This window comes from Pezoporus flaviventris, unplaced genomic scaffold, assembly GCF_033815535.1.
Source record: "Pezoporus flaviventris isolate CSIRO_AGI_PZ_B2104156 unplaced genomic scaffold, CSIRO_AGI_Pfla_v1 ptg000034l, whole genome shotgun sequence".
NCBI lineage: Eukaryota > Metazoa > Chordata > Aves > Psittaciformes > Psittacidae > Pezoporus > Pezoporus flaviventris.
The window spans coordinates 535,721-560,011 of NW_026892582.1; the positions used below are offsets into that span (position 1 = coordinate 535,721).

Below are 24,291 nucleotides of genomic sequence, written 5' to 3' on the forward strand. Positions count from 1 at the left end.
TTACTGAGCAGCAACTAAAAACATTGGTGTTATCAGCGCTGTTGTCAGGCTGAAAGTCAAAAACACAGCTCTGCACCAGCTACTAAGAAGGAGAAAAATGACTGCTACTGCTGAACCCAGGACACCTTCTTCCATGTCTTGCATTGCTCTGATTTGTATGCCTGCATTGGTGGCAGAAAAGTGAGATAAGTAATGCCTTCTTGAAAGGTGGTGTACCAATACAGAAGTGTGCAAGGCACAAAGCCAGCTTGTACGCATCCAGAGGCTTACTAGTGAGAGAAGTGCAGTTTTGTCTTTACCACAGCTAATGGCTTCTAAAGCATTACTTTATTCTACAAAAGCTGTGCTGGTATTTATGTGGTGTATTTTCTTTCTTCCTTTTTTAGCAGTATCTGTTGATATAGAAATCATATCAAGCTGGGATGTGTTCTCGGATTCACTCCTGAATTCTTCTCAAAGCCTAATGTTGTATTTTCCATTTCAGTTTCTTTGGCACTGATTTCTGCACTGGTTATATACCACAGAAAATAATCTAGTTTCTTCATACGGTTTTAATTCATTTAGCAATATTGTGTGAGCACCATCCCATCTATTCCTTTATTTCAAAATATCTTGTATAAAAAAAGTGGGACTATCCTTAATTTCTCTGTAGTGAAAAATCAGCTTTCCTGCAGAGGTCTTATTTTCTTCTGTGCTCTTTTTCAGCCTAATCATTTCTTGGCTTTTTAAATGCTCCTGAAATCTTCACTGCAACTAAAAATCTTACAAGCAACTCCACAGAGTCTCTTTTAATCTAGACTTAGCCCCAAAAGTTGCTTTTAACATAAAAATAATTTTCTTTTATTCATATTGATAAAAATTGCTCTTGCCGCAGCCCCTTTACAATGGCTAACCTTACTCACAGAAGCAATTTTACTCCCTTCTATGAACAATGTTTTTCCTTCTTTGCAAGTATCTAGGTAGCCAAACCAGGTATGAATCTTGCCAGATAAAGACTATACTGTGATTCAGAAGGAAATAGATCTATCAAGATCTCCAGAAAAAAAAAAAACAAAACCAAAAACAAAACAACAACAAAAAAAAAAAAAACCAAAACAGCACAAAAAAACCCACAACCAAAAAAAAAAAACCCTTAGACAAGGAAAGTGGTGAGATCTTATGAATCTGTGGATTGTCAGTACAACACTTTATTTGAGAAACATTCCCCATGAGATTTGCAGTTTACAAGTGCTGTTGTCAGCCATGCTCTCAGTATGAGCAGGGCATGCTGGAGGGATCAGTACACCCTGTGGACCCTGATGAGCTGCCTAACAGAGAATGCCCAGCGTCTGCCACAGCAGCATTTCTGCTGCCCTCTGTGTAAAACGAGAGCTCCCAGGAATGTTAGCACCAAAGAAACGAAATTGCTGAAACACTGATCTCTCAGAGCAAGTTTTCTCATCCCTGGACTTCCCAACACTAAGATGAAGCTGGACACTGGACTCTGGAGATGGTAGGACACACTTCTCTTATGAAAACCTCTGTTTCTTCTGTTGACAAATGAAATGCATGCTTTTAATATTCCCTGCAGGAAGTAACTAGTCCCAAGAGGTGATGTGCTATGTAGTTAAAAAAAAATCCTGTAATGAGCATGGAATAAAATTAGAGGCATTAAGTATCTTTGAGGTAAACAGACTGATGAACAGAACTACCGGGGGAGACATACATAGTGGGCTAAGGGCAATTTTGGCTTTTCATGACATTGGCCAATGGCAAAGGTAGACTAACATTTCTGGGGCCAGAAGTTACTTGTAAAGACTGACCTGTCCCATGCACCAAAGCATGGAGAGACTGTGAAGATCTTTCTATCTCCTAATTGTACTCTTTTGACTCTGCTCCTAGGTTAGCTTTTCCAATGCATTTGTGGTATAGCTTAATGATAAGGAGAAGCATGCCACCTAAGTATGTACAATATTTCACCTTAAAATTTCTTTCAGAAGAGAGACTGGAAGAAGAGCAACTGGAACTCCAGAGATGGCTCAGCACCACCTAATTGTGGAGAAGGTAAAAAAAAACCCGGGCAGGTGTTGAATGAATGTCAAAGTTGAAGTTAGGCTCTTCCTAGCTTTCCAGCAAGCATCAGTGGAAGAGAACTGGAGAGTGGGTCTTGGATGACGATGCAACATTCAGGATGCCCTTTCCATCACCCACAAAAGCAGCTGAGGAGCTCCTCTTACAGAGCAGGTTAGTGGGGTGAGTAAGCTGGGTGTTTTTTGGGTAGAAGAGGCAAGAAGAGAGACAACAGGTGGTAGAAAGAGGTGAAAAATGAGAAGGATTTGGAATGAAAGGAAATCAGGGTTACTAGCATAGTCTAAGCTTGAGAAAATGACTGCTCCCTCAGAGAAGGTCTGAGAACATGTGGAACAGATGCAACAGGTAACACAGGTAACAGAGGTATATCAGCTAATTAAGATAGTTTTGATGCCTTGCTTTTTGAATACTGTGAGAGGAAAGAACATGTGTATCATCCTTTGAGCTGTGGCTGTACTCTTCTTAGGCACTCTCACAAATTACTTATGTTGCAAACACCAGTTTGGGGGACACAAAACATCTCCTGAAGTCTCCTTCACTCTCTTCCTTCCTCTCCCTTTCTCACTTTTCTCTCAAGAGTGAGGAATGCACTTCTTGGTCAAGTCAATGTTTCTGTGGCCAGACTGCATGGCCTGTAAGTACTTTGAGAGCTGGAAAGCTGAATCAAAAGGAGCAAGGTCAGGTACCAAAAGCTAGATGACGTTCATGTGATTGTTCATTCTCTGTCCTTCTCCTTTTCTGTCACTGGGTAGGAAAGCACATTTTGGCGTTTCTGGGGCATAGCTTGTAAGTACTCTGAGAACTGAAAACTGAATTTGGCGTTGTTGGCAAGAAATCTCTTCAGGAGCTTCTTTCTGCAGGGCAGAAATACTTTCTCCATGTCTTAGCACCTCTCACAGGGCTGATGCTTTTGTGCTCAGGAGACACACCACACTCTTTCATGCCCAAGCTGTTTAAGGTCAGAGAACTCCATAGTCCACATGTGGCAGCAGCTCTAGTGGAGCTCATCAGCTGCATCTATTTTAAACCTTCTCTTAGCGATGCTCCTTTATGCCTATTATGGATCCATGTTTTTCCCAAGATCAGTTACTTGTGCATCAGCACCTATCAGGTCACAAGCCCTCGGGCTCCAGAAATAGTGTGTCAATGCAAAATGACTCCTGTCCTCAGCTAAGGCAGCAAATCACAAAGTGAGGAGAAACTTGTTTTCCTCACCCCTCCTATTAATATTGCACTCTGATTCCAAGAAGTCTCCAATCATGCTTTCTAGAGTATCTGTTGGCAAGGCCAGGGCAGCCCAGTGCAATATGTGGGACTTCATTTCCCACACATGCATTTTGAAGTAGATAAGCTGATCAATAATTGTCATTTAAGGAACCTGCAGCCTTACCTTTCATCAGTTGGAGCACCATTGAGAAGCAAATTCCCAAGCCATAATTTCTTACAGGTGAGAGGTGAACCCCAGTGTTTTCAAGTGCTTCATAAGCATCCTGATTCTTCCACAGTCAGACCAGGCTGTTGATTTCAGAGGGTTCTTGCTATATTGTCCAAAGGGAGCGGCAAGTTTAGGTCAGAAACATGGTCTGCAAAGTTGTTGTGGTATTTGCTAGTCAGTTAGCAGGTTTAAAAAGGTACCCATGGAGTTAGAAATACTTGTTCATGCTTTTACTGAGCCACAGTTGCAACACACTGACCTCCAAGTTAAGCTTTTTGGATCATTTGTCTGTTCCTTTAAAGAAATATGTGTAGTAAAACAAAATCTTTCTGCTTCCTTTCATGTTTTGACAACAAAGGTTTTGTCTGGAAAGAATGAAGTGTGGGAAGGGAGAGAGGAGAGAGGTTGTTTCTCTTCTTTGATGCCCAGATACTGCTGGCATTGATGCAGCTTTCACAGCTTCACCCATAAAGATGGTCTCTCTCAAGAGCATCACTTAAGGTGACGCAGGAGTCAGCACAGGGTGTCATCTTTTCCTTTAATATATTTAGCTGTTGCCCAGCAAACTACTTCCATATTTAGAACATGGGAGGATTCCTTGGGTCTGAACCTCAGCATGTTTGTGAGGAGGAGGACCTCCTAATCCTGCAAACACGCTGACAGCTGTGGTCAGTGGAAAAGGTTTTCTTCCTGCTGCCTCCTCTACAGCTCCCCTCCTGCAACTCCAACCCCAGCTCCTTTCCCCAGCAACTTCACAGCTTCTTGAAGTACTCCCTGGAAATGCAGCAGTGTAGAGCTAGCCAGGAACTTGGAGAGACCCATAAGTGTCCCTGTAGTGTGAGAGATGACTTTCATTTACCATTCCTGACATCTGGCTGTAGAATCTGCCCTGAGCAGCTATGTGATGCAGAATGCTCCAGTGCTGCCAGAATGGCTGTTCCGTACTGTAAGATGCACTCTTGATTCCTGTGCAGTTAATTAGGCAGTTGTCTCTGTTAAACAGCTCTTTCAGATAAATGAAGCACTGACGCGTCTTTGTGATCTCCCTAGTGGGTACAACAGTCTGCTTCAGGGTGGAAGCGCCAGCTGCAGCCGGTTGCCACCTGCTCAGGCTGTACAGCCCCCTTGTGTCACTGATGAGAATAGCTGGGTTTGAGAGGCATCAATTCTGGCTTGGAACTCTTCCTGTTGGTTATCTTTTCCTTATTTTTACCCTGTCCACACATTATATTCTGATTTTGTTTGTATACCCAATGTGGGATAAAAAAAAGGCAACCGTCAGTGACTGTTGGCTTTTTCTGTCCTCCCAGTGTTCAGTTCACTTACACAAAAAACCTCATCCATTGCTGCAAAAGGCAGACAAGAAGCACCAGTTGGAAGTGCGGAGGTACCACCTTTAATTCTTCCCTGTATTATTAGAGTGTCAGACTATGTGATTTCTCTCATGATGTTGTGATCCCAGAGTTTTTCTCATTTCCATACTTAGATAGTCAAAAGCAGTTCCTCTTCATATGTATCCTTGCAAAACTTGTAAAATATAGGTTTACAATTTTTCTTCTTATAGGAAATACTGCAGTGCAGAGCAAAAAAAGTTTGTTTGCTCTGATGGTTGTAACTGTTACAGCAGCTGGAGTAGTACAGTTTCTTGATCTTACTCTAGAAAAGAAGTTAATCTCTTGAACTTATTCCTACTTCAGATATGTAAACAAGCAGAAACAGAAGGGAATTAATGACTGCTGTAAAGCATGTAGGGGGAACCTGCTTAACAGCACTGAAAAAGCAGAGATTCTTAACACTTTCTCCAACTCTGTCTTTTCCACAACTGTTGAGATCCAGGCCCTGGGAACAAAATTCAGGTTGATGCAAACACAGACCTGACATCAGTGAAGGAAGAGTTGGTATATGAACTACTAAAGGAGCTTGATCCCGACAAATTGATGAGCCCAATATATCCACGCAAGGGTGTTAAGAAAGCTGGCTGACGTTGTTGTGAGGCCACTTTCCATAATCTTTGAGTATTTGTGAAGAGAGGGGTATGTCCCAGAAGACTGGAAGAAGGCAAATATCACCCCATCACCCTAACAAAGGCTCAGAGAAGGATCCAGGAAACTGCAGACCCATCAGCCTTGTTTAAGTCTCCATGAAGGTAATGAAGCAAATTCTCATGGGGTTATCACAGGTCAAATGAAGCACATGTTAGGAAAAGCCACCATGGATTCACGATGGGCAAATTGTGCTTGACAAACCTGTTTGCCTTCTACGATAAAGTAACCTGCTCGGTTGGTGGGGGTGAGCAGTGGCCATCATCCACCTGGACTTCTCCAATGCTTTTGATACAGTTTCCTACAGCCTCCTCCTAGAGAAACTGATGTGTTATGGTCTAGACAAATGGTCTGTGTGGTAGTTGTGGAGCTGGTTAACTGGCTGCACACAATGCTTATATTCCAACTGGTGACCTCTCAATAGTGGGGTTACCCAGAGATTGATATTGGGCCTAGCACCTTTTCAAATCTTCATAAATGATCTGGAAAGTGGGATCCAGTCCACTCTGACCAGGTTTGATGATGATACCAAACGGAGTAGAGTGGAGCGGAGAAGTCGACACTTTGGAAGAAACAGTCTCTCTGGAGCATAACCAGGATAGGTTGTACGAGTGGGCTAACAAGAACTTATGAAGTTCAACAAGGAAAAATGTAAGGTCTTGCACCTGGGTAAACCCAATCCAGAAGTGCAGCACAGGCTGGGGTCTACTTTGCTGGGGAGTTGCTCTGTGGAAAGGAATGTGGGGTCCTGGTGGACAGTAAGTTAAATAGCTTACTGTGCTGCTGCAGTAAAGAAAGCCAACAGGATGCTGGATTACATCAACAAGGGCATCACCAGCAGAGATAAAAATGTCATTGTCCCATTCTACTCAGCTCTTGGCAGTCTACACCAGGAATGTTGTGTTCAGTTTTGGTTCCTGCTATACAAAAGTTATGTGAACAGGCTGAGAGGGTCTAAAGATGATCCAAGGCCTGGAAAGCCATGTGAGGAAAGGCTGGGAGAATTGGGTTTGTTCAGCCTAGAGAAAAGAAGGCTCAGGGAAGACCTTATCCCCATGCTCCAGTATTTAATGGCTATCCCTAAAGAAGACACAAACTCCCTTTTTACAAGGAGTCACACGGAAAATAAGAGGGTTAATAGATACAAGTTACTCTTGGTGAGGTTCTGGTTGGACACATGAAGAAAATTTCTACAATGAGAATAATCAGCTATGGGAATAATCTCCCCAGGGAAGTGATGGATTCCCCAACATTGGACACTTTTAAGATTTGGCTGGAAAGGGTGCTGGGACTTCTAGTCTAGACTGTGAATTTGCCATGAAAGTTGAACCAGGTGATCCATGATTTCCCTTCCAACATGATATTCTGTGATTCTATGATACTATGAAAATTAATTGCTGATAAACAACCAATACTTAGGTAACAGCGAAATTGAATTGTAACAACTGAAAGCATTGCTGCTGCTGTGTATGCAAGGGAATCTACAGTCTTTATTCTCTAGACATCGACATGGTTACAAAGACTAACTACAGAAAAGACAGAGGGTACACATTTTGTGCAGCCTCCAGGTCACTTTGCTGCCTCATGACAGCCTCACTCTTCCTCTCCTATCTTCTTGATGTGAAACACCTCCCGGCTCTTCACTCGGAGCTTGTTGACCTGGGACTCTGCAATGTCAGCCCGCTCCTCGGCTTCCTCCAGCTCGTGCTGGATCTTGCGGAACTTGGTGAGGTTGACATTGGACAGCTCCTCCTGTGCGGGGAGAGGGAGTTGGTGGTGAGGAGCCCTTGCAGAGCTGCGGCTCTTCTGCGGAAAGGCACAAACTTCCATCCCCCACCTACCACACAAAAGCCTTACACAGACGTTCTCATCCTCCCTTTTTCAGGATCCCACTGTGACAAGCTTCCCCAACACTCTGTCACACTTGGTCAAGTCATTTGAGTACTTACTGTCCCACTTGTTTATCTAGATGTAAAGTCCCCAAAACCTTAGCATGTTGATGACTTGCATTTTCTAAAAATCTGGTATTCATCTCCTCAGCACATGTGTGACACCCACAGAAAGCAATGCTTGACTATTCTCCAAGCAATACTTACAGCTTCCTCAGCTTGCCTCTTGTAGGATTTCACTTTCATTTGCAGCTTGTCCACCAGATCCTGCAGCCTCAGAATATTCTTCCGATCTTCCTCAGACTAGAGTGGTTGGCAAAGAGAAAAGAAAGTGAATTACTGGTTTCTCCACACCACAGAACAACACTTGGTCCTGGATTGCATTGGAAAAGCTTTGGTTTTCTGGGATGCGGGTGTATGCCCTCATGGACACCACCTGCCTTACCTGGAAGGTCAGCTCCTTCACCCTCCTCTCATACTTGCGCACACCCTTCACGGCTTCAGCGCTGCGCTTCTGCTCAGCATCAACCTCGCCTTCCAGCTCCCGCACCTGCAATCACAAGCCCATCTTTGGAGCTTCCCTGCTATCTCTCCAAGGCACATGCTCACTCTTGCACAAACACCAGCCCTACGCACTCTGGCCTCCAGCTTCTGGATTTGCTTCTTGCCTCCCTTCAGTGCCAACTGCTCAGCCTCATCCAGACGGAGCTGCAGGTCCTTCACCGTCTGGTCCAGGTTCTTCTTCATCCTCTCCAGGTGGGCGCTGGTGTCCTGCTCCTTCTTCAGCTCTTCTGCCATCATGGCAGCCTGAGGAGAGCAAAGGGTCAAAGCCATTTTGGGGCTGGAGACATTCTGGGGAGGTAGCACTTCTTTTTGAGCACTAAAAGGAGCCCCCAACTCACATCTGTGATGGCCTTCTTGGCTTTCTCTTCAGCATTGCGGGCTTCCTGGATGGTATCTTCCATCTCACCCTGGATTTGGGCAATGTCTGTTTCCAGCTTCTTCTTGGTGTTGATCAAGCTGGTGTTCTGTTGAACAACAACAAATATTGTCCCCTTAGTTCCAGAAACAAACACTGGGTTTAATAATTGTGTAAATTTAAGGTTATCATCTATATATCTAATATTAACATTGTCCTTCAAATGATGCATCTTGTGAGGTCTGACACAACTAGAGAGCAGTGTTCTTGAAATTCTAAGGAACATTTCTGACTGCTGTATGTACAATCCTACTCATTTAGCAATAACACAGTTCTTGGTACAACGGTAACAGTTCTGGTTCAGGTTAAGCTTTTTGCTACAAGAGGTGATTTAAGAATTCACACACATGAAAAATGTGGGAAGTGAAATAAAAAAGGGTCCTGAGGTTTTGAATTGCATTAATCAACCTGAGTGTGGAGGAGCTGCACACGTTCAGTGGCATCCAGAAGTTCCTGCTCAGCCAATTTCCTGGACCGCTCCGTCTGCTCCAGGGCTGCCCGTAGCTCCTCAACTTCAGCCTGCAACAGGTTTGCTCTGCGCTCCACCATAGCCACCTGCTCCTTCAGGTCCTCCTGTGTCCTCAGAGCATCGTCCAAGTGTATCTGTGTATCCTGGAGAGGGAAATAAGAGAGGTTGGGAGGTGGTTTTTTCCTCTATTTTCCTGTTTTTACATCAGTATAAATCTGACAGAATTGTACAACAGCTAAATATGTAGTTGATTCATTAACCAGTGAGCACCAGTTTTGTTGTGCTGTACCTTTAGGACTCCCTGTGTGTTTCTCAGGTTCTTCTGTGCCTCAGCAGCCAAGCGATTGGCATGGCTGAGCTGGATCTCCATTTCGTTCAGATCTCCCTCCATCTTCTTCTTGAGACGCAGAGCTTCATTCCTGCTCCTGATCTCAGCATCCAGGGTGCTCTGCATGGACTCCACAATTCTGAGGTGGTTTCTCTTCATCTGGTCAATTTCCTCATCTTTCTCTGCTACCTTCCTGTCAATCTCAGCCTTGACCTGGTTGAGCTCAAGTTGGAGGCGCAGGATCTTTCCCTCTTCATGTTCTAGGGAGGCCTGGACAAGAAAGAAGCAAAGTGTCAATAAAATAATTTTATATGCAGCTGTCCTATTTCACGCTACCTCTTATAAGCAAAAATGGGGCTCTTTATCTTTGGATGATGTGGAACCTGAGGCTTTGACTTCCCTTGACATCCCAATCTTAAACTGCTTGTCAGTAGACCTGTCCGAAAAACAATGAATATGTGTGTGTACCTCAGCTTCCTCTAAGGCAGCCTGGATTTCAAATTTCTCCTGCTCAATCTGCTTCTTGACTTTCTCCAGCTCATGAATCGCTTTCCCTCCCTCGGCAATCTGCTCCGTGAGGTCAGAGATCTCCTCTGTGGGAACAAGGACCAATGGCATGGTCGGGCACAGAGCAGAATGGGAAGGGCCCTCACACACCAACGTGACAGGCACCTTTGCCCACGTGCAGGCACAGACCCATGTGAAGCGGTGGGTACTGGTGGGTGCTGAGAAAGCCCTGCCAGGAGCAGAGGGCCAGGCACTTACGCTGCAAGTTCTTGTTCTCGCGCTTCAGCGTTTCCAGGTGGTCCAAGGACTCCTCATAGGCATTCTTCATCTTAAACAGCTCCGTGCTGAGAGAGCGGGCCTCCTTCTGCGAGGCTTCCAGCTCAGCCTGTGTTTCCTCATACTTCTGCTTCCATTCTGCCAGGATCTGAAGAGAAAGGGGGTGTCAGTATGGATGTGACAATGAGGACGGGATGCTCCGTCCATGATTCCCCAGTCTGGAGCCTGAAAGACCTTGTCAAAGTTCTTCTGCTTCTTATCCAGAGCGGCACAGGCAGCATTTGATCTCTCCACATCAATCATCAGGTCCTCCACTTCATTCTGCAGCCTCTGCTTTGTCTTTTCTAGGGAGGCACATTTGGCATTGACAGCTTCAACATGTTCCTCTGCATCCTGCAGGCGCTGTGCCAGCTTCTTCCTGCAATGCGGTAAGTACAGCTGCAGGTTACAGGTAAAGGGTTTGACACAGCTGTGTCCCAGCACCTACTGATTATTAGGCCTGTCTTAACCATTCTAGCCATAAAGACAACATTTCTTCTTCCAGTCTATGCATTTTTCCTTCTCTGCCTTCTACCACAAAGGTAGTAGTTCCCAGCCTTTTTTTCCTCCCCTAACCTAACCCGTTTTTGGAGACTCCGATCTCCCTTCAGAGTCCCAGTGTTCTCCAGTTCTCTCTATATCCCACTTGCCACATACTTGGCCTCCTCCAGCTCCTCCGTGCGCTGAATAGCGTCCGTCTCGTATTTGGTTCTCCACTGGGCCACTTCACTGTTGGCCTTGGACAGGGCGCGCTGCAGCTCCCCCTTGGCTTCCTGCTCCTCCTCATACTGTTCCCGGAGCAAGTCACAGTCGTGGCGAGCAGACTGCAAGCCGTGGGCCAGTGCGTTCTTGGCCTGCAGCAACAAGAGTACTGGGACAATGAATGGACATCCTTGCAAATATCCTGACTGGCATGTTGTGCACTGGATTACTCTATGCAAAATGGCAACTGTATGTTGAATGTCGAAAGAAGCTAGGATTGACAAAAGAAACAACGTTTAAGCTCCAGGGGATAGCTAAGAAGCACTAAGAATTAACTAGGAGGTTTTAGGATAGTTCTACAGTTGGGTGCCTAAAAAGCGTGTTAGAGAATAGGAATCTTAAAGATAAGAATGAATACAGAATGCCTTCTCACCTTTATCTCTTCCTCTAAGTGCCTTTTGAGCTCTTCAATCTGTTGGGTGAAAGCTTGCTTGCCTCTTGACAGCTGAGAAACCAGACCATCTTTCTCCTCCAGATGGCGTGAATATTCACCTGCACAAGTTAGCAGATAAAGAAGCATTTTATTTCATTGATGACAGTATTGTGGCCATTTTGGTCTGCAAACCAGACACTTAGAAGACCTTGTAGAAGGTGATCATTATGATGCCATTTCATACATTTCACATTACAAGGGAGACAAAACATCCTTAACAAATTATGTTCCCATAAAGGTCATTCTGAATTAACTGTCTGACATTCTTAATTTGCACATCAGAGGTGTGTATGTCTTACCTGCTTCTGTCTGCAGACGAGCTCTTTGAGCACTGAGGTCATTGATCATGCGCTGGTGCTCTTCTTCCTTTGTCTTAATCTCACTCAGCTGGTCTTCCAGGGTGCGACACATCTTCTCCAAATTTGCCTGTGTGGTAATACATGGAAGTAGTTAATGATGCTAATTCTCAATAATAGCAGCTGCAAAACCTTAAATTTAATAGAAGTCTGTTGGGGCAGAAATATCTAGGAGGTATTTGTGTACCTTGGCTTTGGAGACGGACTCCATGTTACTGGCCAGGTCGTCGATCTCCATCTTCAGCTCGCTCTTCTCCTTCTCCAGCTTCTGCTTCACTCGCTGCAGGTTGTCGATCTGCTCCCCAAGCTCAGCGGTGCTGTCCGCGTGCTTCTTGCGCAGGGCAGCAGCCGTGGCTTCGTGCTGCAGCGTGGCCTCTTCGAGGTCACGACGCATCTTCTGGAACTCGGCCTCACGCTTCTTGTTCATCTCGACCTGAGCTGCTGTAGCCCCTCCTGCTTCTTCCAGGCGCTCGCTGATCTCCTCCAGCTCCCTCGAGAGGTCAGACCGATGCTTCTCTGCTTTTGCCCGAGAGGTTCGCTCTGCCTCAATTTCCTCCTCCAGTTCCTCAATACGAGCCTGGAGAATGTCAGGGACCATTCACACCCATGCCCTCCTCTTACCTGACCCGAGGATGGATGAGAGAGCAGAAGGAACAGAAACTTGCCTGCAATTCTTTAATCTTCTTCTGTAATTGCATGCCCAGGGTTTGCTCATCCTCAATTTTGCTCTGGATCTGGCTGATTTCAAAGTCTTTCCTTTGGGCAAAGAAAAGCATTTTAGAGCTGAAAGAAAAAAAAGACAAGTGCAACAGGCCAGTGCTCAGGTGCCCCACAGCCACACTTACTTCTTGAGTTTCTCATCCAGTTGCTGCTTATCATTTTCCAAATCCATGATGTTGTCCTGGGCCAGCTTCAGGTCTCCTTCAAGTTTCCTCTTGGCTCTCTCAAGGTCCATGCGCAGTTTCTTCTCTTGCTCCAGGGACCCTTCCAGCTAAAGCAAAGACCATCAGTGTTCTGTTGGTAGTGTCTGACTGTAACAGCTTTAATCTTCTCATATGCATCTTTACTTACATCGTCCACTTGCTGCTCCAGCTTGATTTTAGCTTTGGTGAGTGTATTGACTTTGTCCTCTTCTGCCTGCAGGTCATCCAGTGTCTGCTGATGGGCCTCTTGGAGGGCTTTCTTCTCTTTTGTCAGCTTGACAATGGTCTCATCCAGAGCTGCCATCTCCTCTGTGAGGTTTTTCACCTACAGATATAAGCAATTGTCAAAACAGGGTGGAAAGCATGCAGTGAAATGTTCACTTTGCAGTACTTAGACCGCAGTTGCATTATTCCTTTTGCTACTGAAGTGAGGGCCAGCTCATTTGGTAGCAGTCGCTTTTGCTTCAAGAAACGATGATTTTTAGATCCCTTTTGTGATTCCCAGTGTGTGTACCTTGTTTTCAGTGGCATGCTTTTCCTTCTCCACTTTGGCCAATGTTAACTCAAGGTCATCAATATCTTTCTTCAGCTCTGAACATTCATCCTCCAGTTTCCTCTTCTTGGCTGTCAACTCAGCATTAATTTCTTCTTCATCCTCTGCCCTTTCAGTCACCTCCTTCACTTTGGCTTCCAGCTGGATTTTGGTTTTGATGAGCTGGTCACATCTTTCCTCAGCATCAGCTAAAGCATCAGCTTCCTGGTGGCAAAATACAGGAAAGTTTATTTTATGTTGAAGGAACATGTGTGCATCAGCAAGACCTTTGGGATTACTGTTTGGGAAATGTTTACTCCATAATTACATTGCAAAGTAGCAATTTTGAATGTTGTTTTGATCACTTTTACCTGACCTTTTTCATCATCACATACTGTGTCTAGATACATACATTTCACCTTGTTTATTGCAGGTATGTGGGTGGCTTACTTGGATTTAATTGATGTTTTCCTTTTCTCCTTTAGAAAGTTATGAGTGATAGTGTTTTATAATTCTGCATATTCAATTTTATGTAGATGAACTGAAAAATGTAAATAATTCCACCCCTGAGAAAATACTTGAAACTCCCATTAGTAGATTTGTACCCGGCCAATACGGTAAGTGGATACTAGATGGATACTAGAGTTCAGTGTTCCAGGAGAACATTCACCTTTGCCTCAAATGGTCACTTCAAGGATACTGCCTACATGTTGCCTAAGTGTCCCGAGAGGCCAAATGGCTTTGGAGCAAACATATAAAGCAGGTCTTGTGTGGTAGGATGCAATGGGCATCTGTGTCTTAGAATCATAGAATCATAGAATAGTTAGGGTTGGAAAGGACCTTAAGATCTTCCAGTTCCAACCCCCCTGCCATGCGCAGAGACACCTCCCACTAAACCATGTCACCCAACACTGTCCAGCATGGCCTTGAACACCACCAGGAACGGAGCATTCACAACCTCCCTGGGCAGCACACTCCAGTGCCTCACCACCCTCACAGTAAAGAACTTCTTCCCTATATCCAATCTAAACTTCCCCTGTTTCAGTTTTAACCCGTTACCCCTTGTCCTATCACTACAGTCCCTAATAAACAGTTCATCCCCAGAATCCCTATAGGCCCCCTTCTGATACTGGAAGCTGCTCTGAGGTCTCCACGCAGCCTTCTTTTCTCCAGGCTGAACAGCCCCAACTTTCTCAGCCTATCTTCATATGAAAGGTGCTCCAGTCCCCTGGTCATCCTCATGGCCTCCTCTGGACTTGTTCCAACAGTTGCATGTCCTTTTTATGTTGAGGACACCAGAACTGCACACAATACCCCAAGTCTTGTGGGAGTAATAGCTACAAGAGGCCGAGTGAGATATGTTGTAGAAATGGTACTAGGATCTTCATGTTGACAACTGAATTAAGGCAGAGTCGGTGAATCCAGTCGCTGTCCCCACTCCACTAAATACACAACAGTGACGGCACTGAGGCTTTATGTCATGAACTCGCATGAAGACGTATAGGCATTAGGACTAAAAAGTGATTTTTTGGCTTAAACTCCACTTTGTAGTGAGACTAAGTGGGAAAGAAGGTGGCCCAAATTTTACCTTTTTTTTACATGGTGTGCAATGTAAAATATTCTTTAAAAATAAAAATGTTACTCACGGCCTGGACTTGGAGCTGCAGGTCATTTTTCTCCTGCACCAGTTTCACCATTTTCTCCTCCAGCTCCTTCCTCTTTGCCTCAGACTTTGCAAGCTCTTCCTTGGTTTTCTCAAACTCTTCCTTCATGTTGGCCATCTCTTTCTCAGATTCTGCACTCTTCAGCAAGGGCTTGATCTTAAAGAACAGCTTCATCCAGGGCCAGTGCTTCACATTCATGAAGGACCTAACATTGTACTGAATGCAGAAGATGGACTCCCTGAAGCACAATTAAAAAAGAAATTAAATATTTTCAGTAGGATGAGCGTCAACACTTTCTTCCAAGTACAATGACCTTAACTGAAGATGAGAAATGTCTACCTTCTCTCCACCATTCTCTGGTACTCCACTCTCATCAGGAAGCCCCTACATCTGGCCTGTGTGCGGGTGATGAGCTGTGCCAGCTTCTCATCCCTCATCTCCTCCAGGAGTCCCAGCAGCCCAGCTTTGAAGAAGACCTTGAGAAAGGGAATGTTGCTGCACATCACTGGCAGGTAGAACAGAGCACAGAGATGTAATGAATGACTCAAGAAAGATCTGTACCTTGGTGTGACCAAATTTATACTGGGTATGGTCCACATCAATTGACCCAAGAAGCTTCTCAGAAGCCTTCTTGCTGTCAATGAACTGTCCCTCTGGGATTGCACTGGCATTAAGCACCTTGTACCTGTGGAATGAGGAAGAAATATGAATAAGGATAATCTCAAGTCATAAAAGAATAAATTTTATTGAAGTTACCATTAGTCTGTGCAGCAGAATTGGGCTGAGAAAGTTGGAAATTTGTCTCTTGTTTAGAGATACAGTTATACTGAAGTTCTAATCTGATAAAAAAGTTAAGGAAACTTTTATTGTCTTTAGGTGATCCATCATAGATAAGGACACTGATCTCCAGCCGTTTCATTCCGAAATCTTTTTCACTGAACCTATGCTCTAGAAAACATCTAGAGAGGAACATCGCCACTCTGTGTATAGGAAGAATGCATCTTCCCCTGAAACTTACAGCTGATACAATGGCCAAAGCACTCTACTGAGTCTGGAAATTTTATTTGAGAACTTGTTGTAGCTACATGCCAATCTGCATTTTTAAATCTTGTGATCACTGGTTTGTATAGCCTTATTGTGTTTCCATATTCAGAGACACTGGTAAGGTTCAGCTGTGTGATGAATAGCAAAGAGTAAGGACACTGACTTACCTCTTCATTTTATAACTATTACCTCTGTTTGAAGTCAGCATAGAGCACTCTGCTGGGGAAACCTTTCCTGCAAATCCTGATGCCTTCCAGCACACCGTTACAGCGCAGCTGGTGAAGTACCAGTTCATGCTCCATGGCACCTAGCAATACAGACCATAAATGAACACCAATTTCCAGCGCAGAGGGGAATAGCTGTTTCAGAGCAAGTTCTCTTTCTGCTTGAGCATCTTACCAGGTGTTTTTGTTTCATTTGGGATGATGCAACGCACAAAATGAGGGTGAGTGCTCCGTAGGTTGGTCATCAGCTTGTTTAGGTTCTCCTGTTGGACCATGATTTAGTGTATGTTTATATGAAATACTTAAAAACTAGCTCTTAAATTCTGGAAACTTAGCATAAAAGCCTATCAGTGAAGATGCACTGTGATGAAAATTATCAACTGATACCTCAGAAAAATAGCACAAGGCCCTCTGATTCTGAACATTGAACATGATCTTTTAGAGTAAGAAGAAAAGTTAGTATGAACCCAGTGAGTGGTAGAGGGTGTGTACTTCTTTGATGAGAAAATTCTTGCATATTTCAAGTGGAGGTTTACAGTCATTTTTCTTCCGTAAGTGGCATAGGTTTCTTTTTTTAATGAGAATTAGAGCAAAACTTTTTACTTTTTTTTTTTTTACTGTTGTTGAGTGATTTCAAAGTGCTGTTTAATTCTAATTTGCATAGCTGAAAAGATAAAGTGTTTACTTACCCGGAAAAGAGCTGATACAGTCTGGAAAGAAGAGCCCTTCTTCTTGCCACCTTTCTTGCCTCCACCACCACTAGCCTCTGATAAAGTAAAGATAACAAAACATTTATGGCTCATTCATGATTCCATGATTTTGAAGAACCACTGTGCAACAAGAAGATGAGATTTTAGAAAACTCACCTGCCTCTCCACCAACAGAAGCAAATAGTAAAGCCAGTGTCTTTACAGATGATTTCTGATACAGCCCAATGACTGTTTCATTCAGAGGGTCTTTGTTCTTCTCAAGCCAGCCACTGATGTTGTAGTCCACCGTGCCAGCATAGTGCACCAGAGAGAAGTGAGCCTCAGCTTTTCCTTTGCCAGGCTTTGGCTTCTGGAAGTTGTTGGACTTGCCCAGATGCTGGTCATAGAGCTTGTTCTTGAAAGAGGTGTCAGTTGCCTTGGGGAACATGCACTCCTCTTCCAGGATGGAGAAGATGCCCATGGGCTGGGAGAAGCAGCAAAAAAATGACAGCAATAAAATACAGATTTGCCTTTGGAAGGAGACTGCAGTAAGGCACAGGGAACTGAGAAATAGATTATATTTTTGGATCAAAAAGTGTATCAAATCTTTGTTTAGCTTTGCATATGGTTCTAGACAAGATACAAATTTGTGTCTGAAACTAATGCATTTCAGAAGTGATAGTGTCACAATCATCTAAACAATTTAGAAACTGATGAATCGATTTTTATTTTCTGCATTAATTCTTTCATGATGTAGATTTTTGTAGGTGAAACTGTCATACTAAAACTCTCCTTTGTTTAACAGATCAACAGATCTTTCAGCTACTTCCTGAAATGTTATTTCTTATGAGATACCTCTGCCTTTTTATTCCTGTACAGAATGATGTTACACAAAATGGTGTCAGCTCATAGTGATGGTTTTATTCATCCCAGTTCATCCAGTACCTTTTTCTATATACACCTATGATTTCAATCTGAAATTGTGTTTCAGAAACCACAGTATTAGTCTTGTTATCTTAATACTGAAAACTGTCTGGATTTCTGAAAAGAGATCTTTCATCTTCGTGGACTAGAAAACACACCTACAGTGAATCCTTGTCATCACATTATGTGTTATCACATTATTTCTTCTATTGCCTTTGCCAAACAAGAAAAATTACAGCTATTTGTCTTTTTTAAATGCATAATAATGTAGCTAACAAGTAAATTTATTTCATTTGTAGCCTAATCAGAAGGGTCCCCAGAAATTACTTTCTGAAAGAAAACAATATTTGAAATCAAAAGGTAGCCAAAGCTTTTATGAAGTCAAAGAGCCAGATATGGCTACGATGGATAATGATAGGTAGTTTTGTGAAGCATTAGCACAAGAAAAGATAAAGCTGAAGAAAAATCCTATAATTCTGTTACAAATAAGAAATAACAAAATCTTAGATGTAATCAACAAACTTTTTCAATGAGCTCACAGATAAAATAAGTTACATATTCCGGTATTTTGAAGAACTGATTTGAATATGAATGTGGAAGAGTCCTTGGAAAACTGATGCCAAGTAGCAAAGAAATTGCGATATGCACAGTGCACCTGAACAGGAAGGATACCTTTTCAATGAGCTCAATGCAGGCAGCCAGGTCCATCCCAAAGTCAATGAATGTCCATTCAATTCCTTCCTTCTTGTACTCCTCTTGCTCCAGCACAAACATGTGGTGGTTGAAAAACTGCTGCAGTTTCTCATTGGTGAAGTTGATGCACAGCTGCTCCAGGCTGTTGAACTGCCCAGTGCAAAAACAAGATTTGCTCATTCTCAAGAGGAAGAACCACCTGCATAGCTTCTTTCTGCACACTTAGAATCACATACAGAGGATGTCCAGATAAACCTAAGATTTTTTTTAATGTTAAATTTTCTAATTAATTACTTCTAAAGAGATTCAAGGTTTTTTTGCTCTTTGCTACCTGAATAATGTTTACATATTTATTTGTCAAATCAGATTCCAAAATGATTTGTTAGTCTTATCCCTATCAAGGTGCAACTTACTTTTCTCTGTTCTGTTGTATTATGTAAATTTTCCCATTGCTCTTATGATAAAATTAGACATTGTCAGTATTTGCCAGTCCTGGCTTGGACTCAGGTAATCACCCTTTGGCTCTTCAGAACAAAAAGATTTATGTTGCTCTCTTTTTCCAAAGCCTAGGCCAAATTTTGTGAATGGGGCTTAAGTCTACCTTTATCTTCCTACAGTATTTGCATGCTTTTGTCAATGGATTTTCTTGATACTAAGCTTAATACTAATGTGTATCGCATAAAGCCATTACATGCAGATCCACTGAAGCTCATGAATTGTCCTGGAAAAAGCAGTGACATATAGAAGGAGGAAAACATTTCCACAAAATAAAAAATAAAATACTAATAATTAGAAAACAAACAACAAAACCAACAAAACCCCCAAAATTACCTAGGAACCCCCACCTCCACACACAGAAAAACCCAAACAAACAAAAAAGACAACGACCAAACCAACACACAAAACTTGATTTGAAATTGTAAGTAAATAGATTTTTTTCAAAAAAACTACTGGAATTCTCTAGTTTCTCTTGAGGCCTAGGTGCCTTTTCAAGATTTGACTACGATTTCTGTAGCACTTACATCAAAGATCTCAAAGCCAGCAATGTCCAGGACACCAATGAAGTACTGTCTGGGCTGCTTGGTATCCAGCTGTTGGTTGATACGAACAACCATCCACAAGAACATCTTCTCATAGACAGCTTTTGCCAGAGCACCCACTGAATTGATCACCTAAACCAAAGAAGAATGAAGCATAAGAAAAATAATACCCAGAGCAAGAAAATAAATCAAGACAGAGGTTCCCAGTCTCCAGGTGGTTGTTACCTGCTGCACAGTTTGACCCTTGGTCACATATTCATTCCCAACCTTGACTCGGGGGTAGCAGAGGGCCTTCAGCAGGTCAGCTGAGTTCAGACCCATCAAATAGGCAGCCTTGTCAGCAACTATACTCAACGGGACAGGAACAGAGAACTGATCACTGAAAGTCAACGTTAGATGTAGCTGTAGGTTTCAGTACTGTAATCTTATAAAAGCTTGAAGGGAAATTCAGAAGCATGAATACGGTAGAAAATGAGGTTCATGTCTTTATGAAAGTAACTTGGTTGCCCAGGGAGGTTGTGAGTGCTCCATCTCTGGCCGTGTTCAAGGCCAGGTTGGATGAAGCCTTGGGGGGCATAGTTTAGTGTGAGGTGTCCCTGCCCGTGGCAGGGGGGTTGGAACTAGATGATGATCTTAAGGTCCTTTCTGACCCTAACTATTCTATAATTCCAAGGTACCTGAATGCCAGCTTCCAGCTATGTAACTGTTTCTATTATTGGGAGTTCTAGATTTTGCTTATACCTTCAGTGCCATCAGGCTCTGCCTGCTCCTCACGCTGCTTCTGCTTGAACTTCAAGTTCCCATAGTGCATGACAGCCCCTGTCAGCTTGTAGATGGCTGTCTTCTCATCAGCGGTGAAACCCAGGATGTCAATGGCACTCTGCAACAGTATCAGCCAAATAAACCTCTGGACCATTAAAAGGAACTTTCACCTTCCCATTATGCTCTGTGCCACTTACATCTGTAGCCATCAGCTCTTCCTGGTCATTAATGCTGGCAACAGTGATCTCACCTTGACTCACAAACTGGTAGTCATATGGGTTGGTGGTGATAAGGAGCATGTCTGTAAAGAGGAATAGAATATATTTAGGCATAAGAATGAAGATAAATGTTAAACACATTCATCAAACAATTTCTCATACTACCAACCAATCAACTCTGGCTTCTTGTTGGACATGATCTGATAGAATATGTGGTAGCTTCTTTCTGCCTTGAGCTGGAAAGTGACTCTGGACTTTTCCAGCAGATCTGGCAAGGATGGTAGGACACAGTTAGGTCTGAGAATGTACATTGAGGTGGAAAGGGAAGAAGGAATGTGATCAGGTCAGAAAGTCTCTTACATGTTTCAATGTCAGCAGAAGCCAGTTTCCCTGTGGCCCCAAAGTGGATTCGAATGAATTTGCCCTTTAGAGGGGAAAGAAAAAAGGCATTTTGAAATTTTACTGAGATAGTAATCATGTTACCTTATATTCTCCACAGAGGACAAGATTTAAACTTAGGAGTTATTGTATTGTTTGGTTCTGGTTGGGGCTTTTTGTTTGTTTGGTTTTTTTTATGTTATTTTTATTTTCATTAGTTATTTCCTTAAAAAAAAAATGAAACAAAAATATATTAAGAAACTCTCTATACTAGGAATACTTAGTTAAAGAACTGATCTGAGGTATTATTTTTTAACAGATTATTCTGAATGCACAGGAACAAGAAAAAAAACAGCAAACAAGCCTTTCATTAAGGCAATTATGCCTCAATTCAGACACATGGGTATAGAAAATGCAAGATGAAGTTGCTTCAAGTTTTACTCAGCTAGGACACTGTGAAGGTGGATTTTGATGGCATAAATATTAGGTGAGATTTTTAGAAGCTGCTGAAAAAGCAGCTGTTACTTTCTGAGCTGTGGGGATAAAGGCAATGTACCCAGAACATGGAACTTTAAGCTGAGGCTAGGGATTGGTGTTGTGACTTCTCAAGGACATTCACAGGTTATCTTATAAAATTTACAAATGTCTTTTTTCATTAAAATTATTGAAAGGACATATCATAGGTTTGTTTGGTTTCTGATAGGATGTGTTGAAGTCATCCCTTTCCAGAAAACTTGTATCAATGTCTGATTAATAGATCTGCTCAGTTCTGTGTCTACAGAAAAAGAGGTCTATATTTTTGCTGATCTGATGCAGGCAAGTTCCATCTTGTCTTTTCCTCTCTCCCTCCCTTTGTTCTACATTATCTCAATTCACACAAATTTATTTACTCCTGCTGTCTGACAGATATCAGGAGTATAAATATATATATTTACAAACATTAAATAAGAGAGATATTTATGCATCTTTGCTGTACTACACTTTTAAAGCTTTATTGTTAATTAAATAGTCTAGTTAGGTAGTTTTTGTTGACAAAAAAATTAGTTCAATCATCTGACCATGACAGTTCAGAAGTGACAGCTTCTGTTGTGACATCCTTGCTCAACTCTAGATGTCAGCTTCTCCAGTCAACAACTTACAAAGCGTGAGGAGTTGTCGTTTCTCACGGTCTTGGCATTTCCAAAGGCCTCCAGCAGTGGGTTGGCGCTGATGATTTGATCTTCAAGCGTTCCCTGCAGAATGACAATTATTGCTGGTTATCCTTTCCAAAAAACAGATCAGAAGCAGAGAACAGCATAGATTCCAGCCAGTGTCTATTAATTTGCCTGCATTTTGCCTGATGTCTGCTCTTCCTTCTTCTTGTCCCCACTCGCTGCAATTGTTGCAAAGTACTGGATGACACGCTTCGTGTTCACAGTCTTCCCTGCTCCGGATTCTCCGCTGTGCAACCAAAGAGAGAAGCAGAGAGCGTGTGGTCAGGCAGGAGGTCCCCTGGCGCACCAGGCAGCCCCACAGGGACCAAAGCAGGGAGTGTACGTACGTGATCAGGATCGACTGGTTCTCACGATCTGTGAAAGAGGCAGAAACAAATGGACTTCATAAATGAAGAACAGGAAAAGACTGAAAATGAATTCAGTGAATATAAGTCATGACAAGAAAAATGTCTGTGCAGGTTTTCCTTTGCTTACTAGTTAGAGTTTTTAAAAATTCAATTCTTTGCAAGGTAATGATTATTTTTATCTTTTATAGGAATGATAAAACCCCTGAGGGGGCATGTGTTTCTTGGCTACTGCACCCTTTACAGTTTTTTTCTCCTGCATACAGAAAATTATTTCTTGTTTCGTTGTTTTGATTTTTGACTACACAGACTGTAATTAGAGTGGAGAGAAAGGGATAATAAAAACCCATTACAAAGGAATCCTGAGACTGGGTAATAGTTCTGAACACAATAGGACAGAGAAAGAAAGGAATGGAATGTTGGAAGCAAAACTAACAGCAATATATAATTCTATTTATTTTTTTCATGCAAGGGTTTTATTAAGACAAATCTGATCATTTGTGATATTGAAGCTTCCTTCAATGGTATGAGGATAATAAAGCACAGTGTTATGCATACATCAGAACCAGGAAAGCTTTCAAAAAGTCTGCTCATACTAGTGAGACAGAGTATTCCTTCAGAGAATTTCATGGTAAAATCCCTCTGAGAAAAGAGAACCACTCACCAGTCAGCATGAACTGATAGGCGTTGTCGGAGATGGAGAAGATGTGTGGAGGGGCCTCCTGGCGCTTCTTGCCTCGGTAGGCCAACACCACCTCCGGGTTGTACACCGGCAGCCACTTGTAGGGGTTGACAGTGACACAGAAGAGACCCGAGTAGGTCTGTGGGGAAGCGAGACAGCACGTTGGCTTCCACTTAGGCTGGCAGAGCAGTTCCTCCCAGCTACCCAGAGGAAGACTGCTGCTGGTACTTACGTAGATCATCCAGGCTGCGTAACGCTCTTTGAGGTTGTACAGCACAGCGGGTTCATGGAGGTGGGTCATCATGGCCATGTCCTCGATTTTATCGTACTTGGGAGGGTTCATGGGAAAGACCTGGTCATCCTTCACGGTCAGGGTCTGTCAGAGGAAGAAGGAGATGTACGTATGTCAGCTAAGAACTGAGAGTGAGAATTGAATGGTGTCCTTCAGCCTTGCTTCTTACCTCTCCACCTTCAGTCTTGACAGTGACCTTCCCCGATTCTTTGCTCTGGATTGTCCCTTTCACAAAGGATTCTTTAGGGTGGGCCACAAAGACCGATGTTTTGGCATCGAAAGGCTTGTTCTGGGCAGCAATTCTCTCCTTTTCTGATTTTCGGAGGTAAGGAGCTGCCTCCCCAAAGATGGCCATCTCGGAGTCTGACGACATGGCTGCAGCTTGTGGAGAGGCTCGTCAGCAGAGAACACTGTGGGAGAGCAGATATGTTGGCCAAATAAGTCAACTTGCTTCATTTCCACACAGTTTATTGAAAAACTTAGACTCATAGAATGTGTGATTTGGGAAGGCAGTTCTTAGGTCCATTTTTCCGTGCAAAGGAAGTCAAATATCAGATCAGATTACCCAGAGCCTTTTCCAGTGAAGTTTTGGTTATCTCCAGGCATCTAGATACTTCAATCCCACTTTATCCCCATTTTATCCCTTTTTCTTGTTTGACCACCCTGATTGTGAATTTTTTCATTTTCACACCTAATCATATTTCTCTTGTTGCAACACAGGTCTGTTGTCCTTCCTGCTTTCACTCTGCATGTATGAAAACAGCCTGGCTCCTTTTACCATATAACCACCCACTTTTTGTTAAAAATAGCAGTAAGACACCCCATTTCAACATCGTCTCCAGAGTTGACAGCCCTCACCCTTTCAGCCTCTCCTCATACAGCATTTGCTCCTGCCTGTGTTGGAAACTCTCCACTGAACTCCCTCAGGAATGTCAGTGTCTTTCTTGCCATGGGGGAGCACCAAATTGAACACAATACTCCAGATATGGGACCTGAATTCAGGGGAAGAGTCAAATTCCTTTTACCTGCTGACTACACTGTTATGACTGCCTGACAATGTACTTGGCCTTCATTCCCCCAAAA

At 43.0% G+C, this 24,291-nt stretch overlaps 1 protein-coding gene and 1 long non-coding RNA gene across 3 annotated transcripts in view; one reads left to right on the forward strand and one right to left on the reverse strand.

Annotated features, from left to right (window-relative positions):
- The first annotated feature begins 1,303 nt into the window (after positions 1 to 1,303).
- LOC133273580 (uncharacterized) overlaps positions 1,304 to 24,291 on the forward strand; it is a 28,431-nt gene continuing 5,443 nt past the window's right edge. The window contains exons 1-2 of one of the 2 annotated variants that reach the window (XR_009744884.1): positions 1,304 to 1,492; positions 1,977 to 2,223. This is a non-coding gene — a long non-coding RNA (uncharacterized LOC133273580). The remainder of the gene's footprint in view (positions 1,493 to 1,976; positions 2,224 to 24,291) is intronic. The other variant, XR_009744885.1, reaches the window with a different exon arrangement.
- On the reverse strand, positions 7,008 to 23,596 carry LOC133273575 (myosin heavy chain, skeletal muscle, adult-like). Its single transcript, XM_061461910.1, has 38 exons — positions 23,378 to 23,596; positions 23,149 to 23,292; positions 22,899 to 23,055; positions 22,217 to 22,244; positions 22,002 to 22,116; positions 21,816 to 21,908; positions 20,659 to 20,722; positions 20,468 to 20,566; positions 20,278 to 20,381; positions 20,060 to 20,198; positions 19,544 to 19,662; positions 19,301 to 19,450; positions 18,258 to 18,428; positions 16,839 to 17,145; positions 16,662 to 16,738; positions 16,148 to 16,235; positions 15,938 to 16,055; positions 15,266 to 15,389; positions 15,044 to 15,180; positions 14,687 to 14,942; positions 13,023 to 13,265; positions 12,657 to 12,833; positions 12,431 to 12,576; positions 12,251 to 12,341; positions 11,773 to 12,162; positions 11,529 to 11,655; positions 11,170 to 11,288; positions 10,692 to 10,888; positions 10,230 to 10,413; positions 9,978 to 10,143; positions 9,681 to 9,805; positions 9,174 to 9,482; positions 8,824 to 9,027; positions 8,339 to 8,464; positions 8,073 to 8,243; positions 7,882 to 7,986; positions 7,644 to 7,739; positions 7,008 to 7,299 (listed from the first exon to the last, which is right to left on the reverse strand). The coding sequence occupies exons 1-38, from the start codon at positions 23,579 to 23,581 to the stop codon at positions 7,141 to 7,143; spliced, it is 5,829 nt and encodes a 1,942-aa protein (XP_061317894.1). The 5' UTR covers positions 23,582 to 23,596; the 3' UTR covers positions 7,008 to 7,140.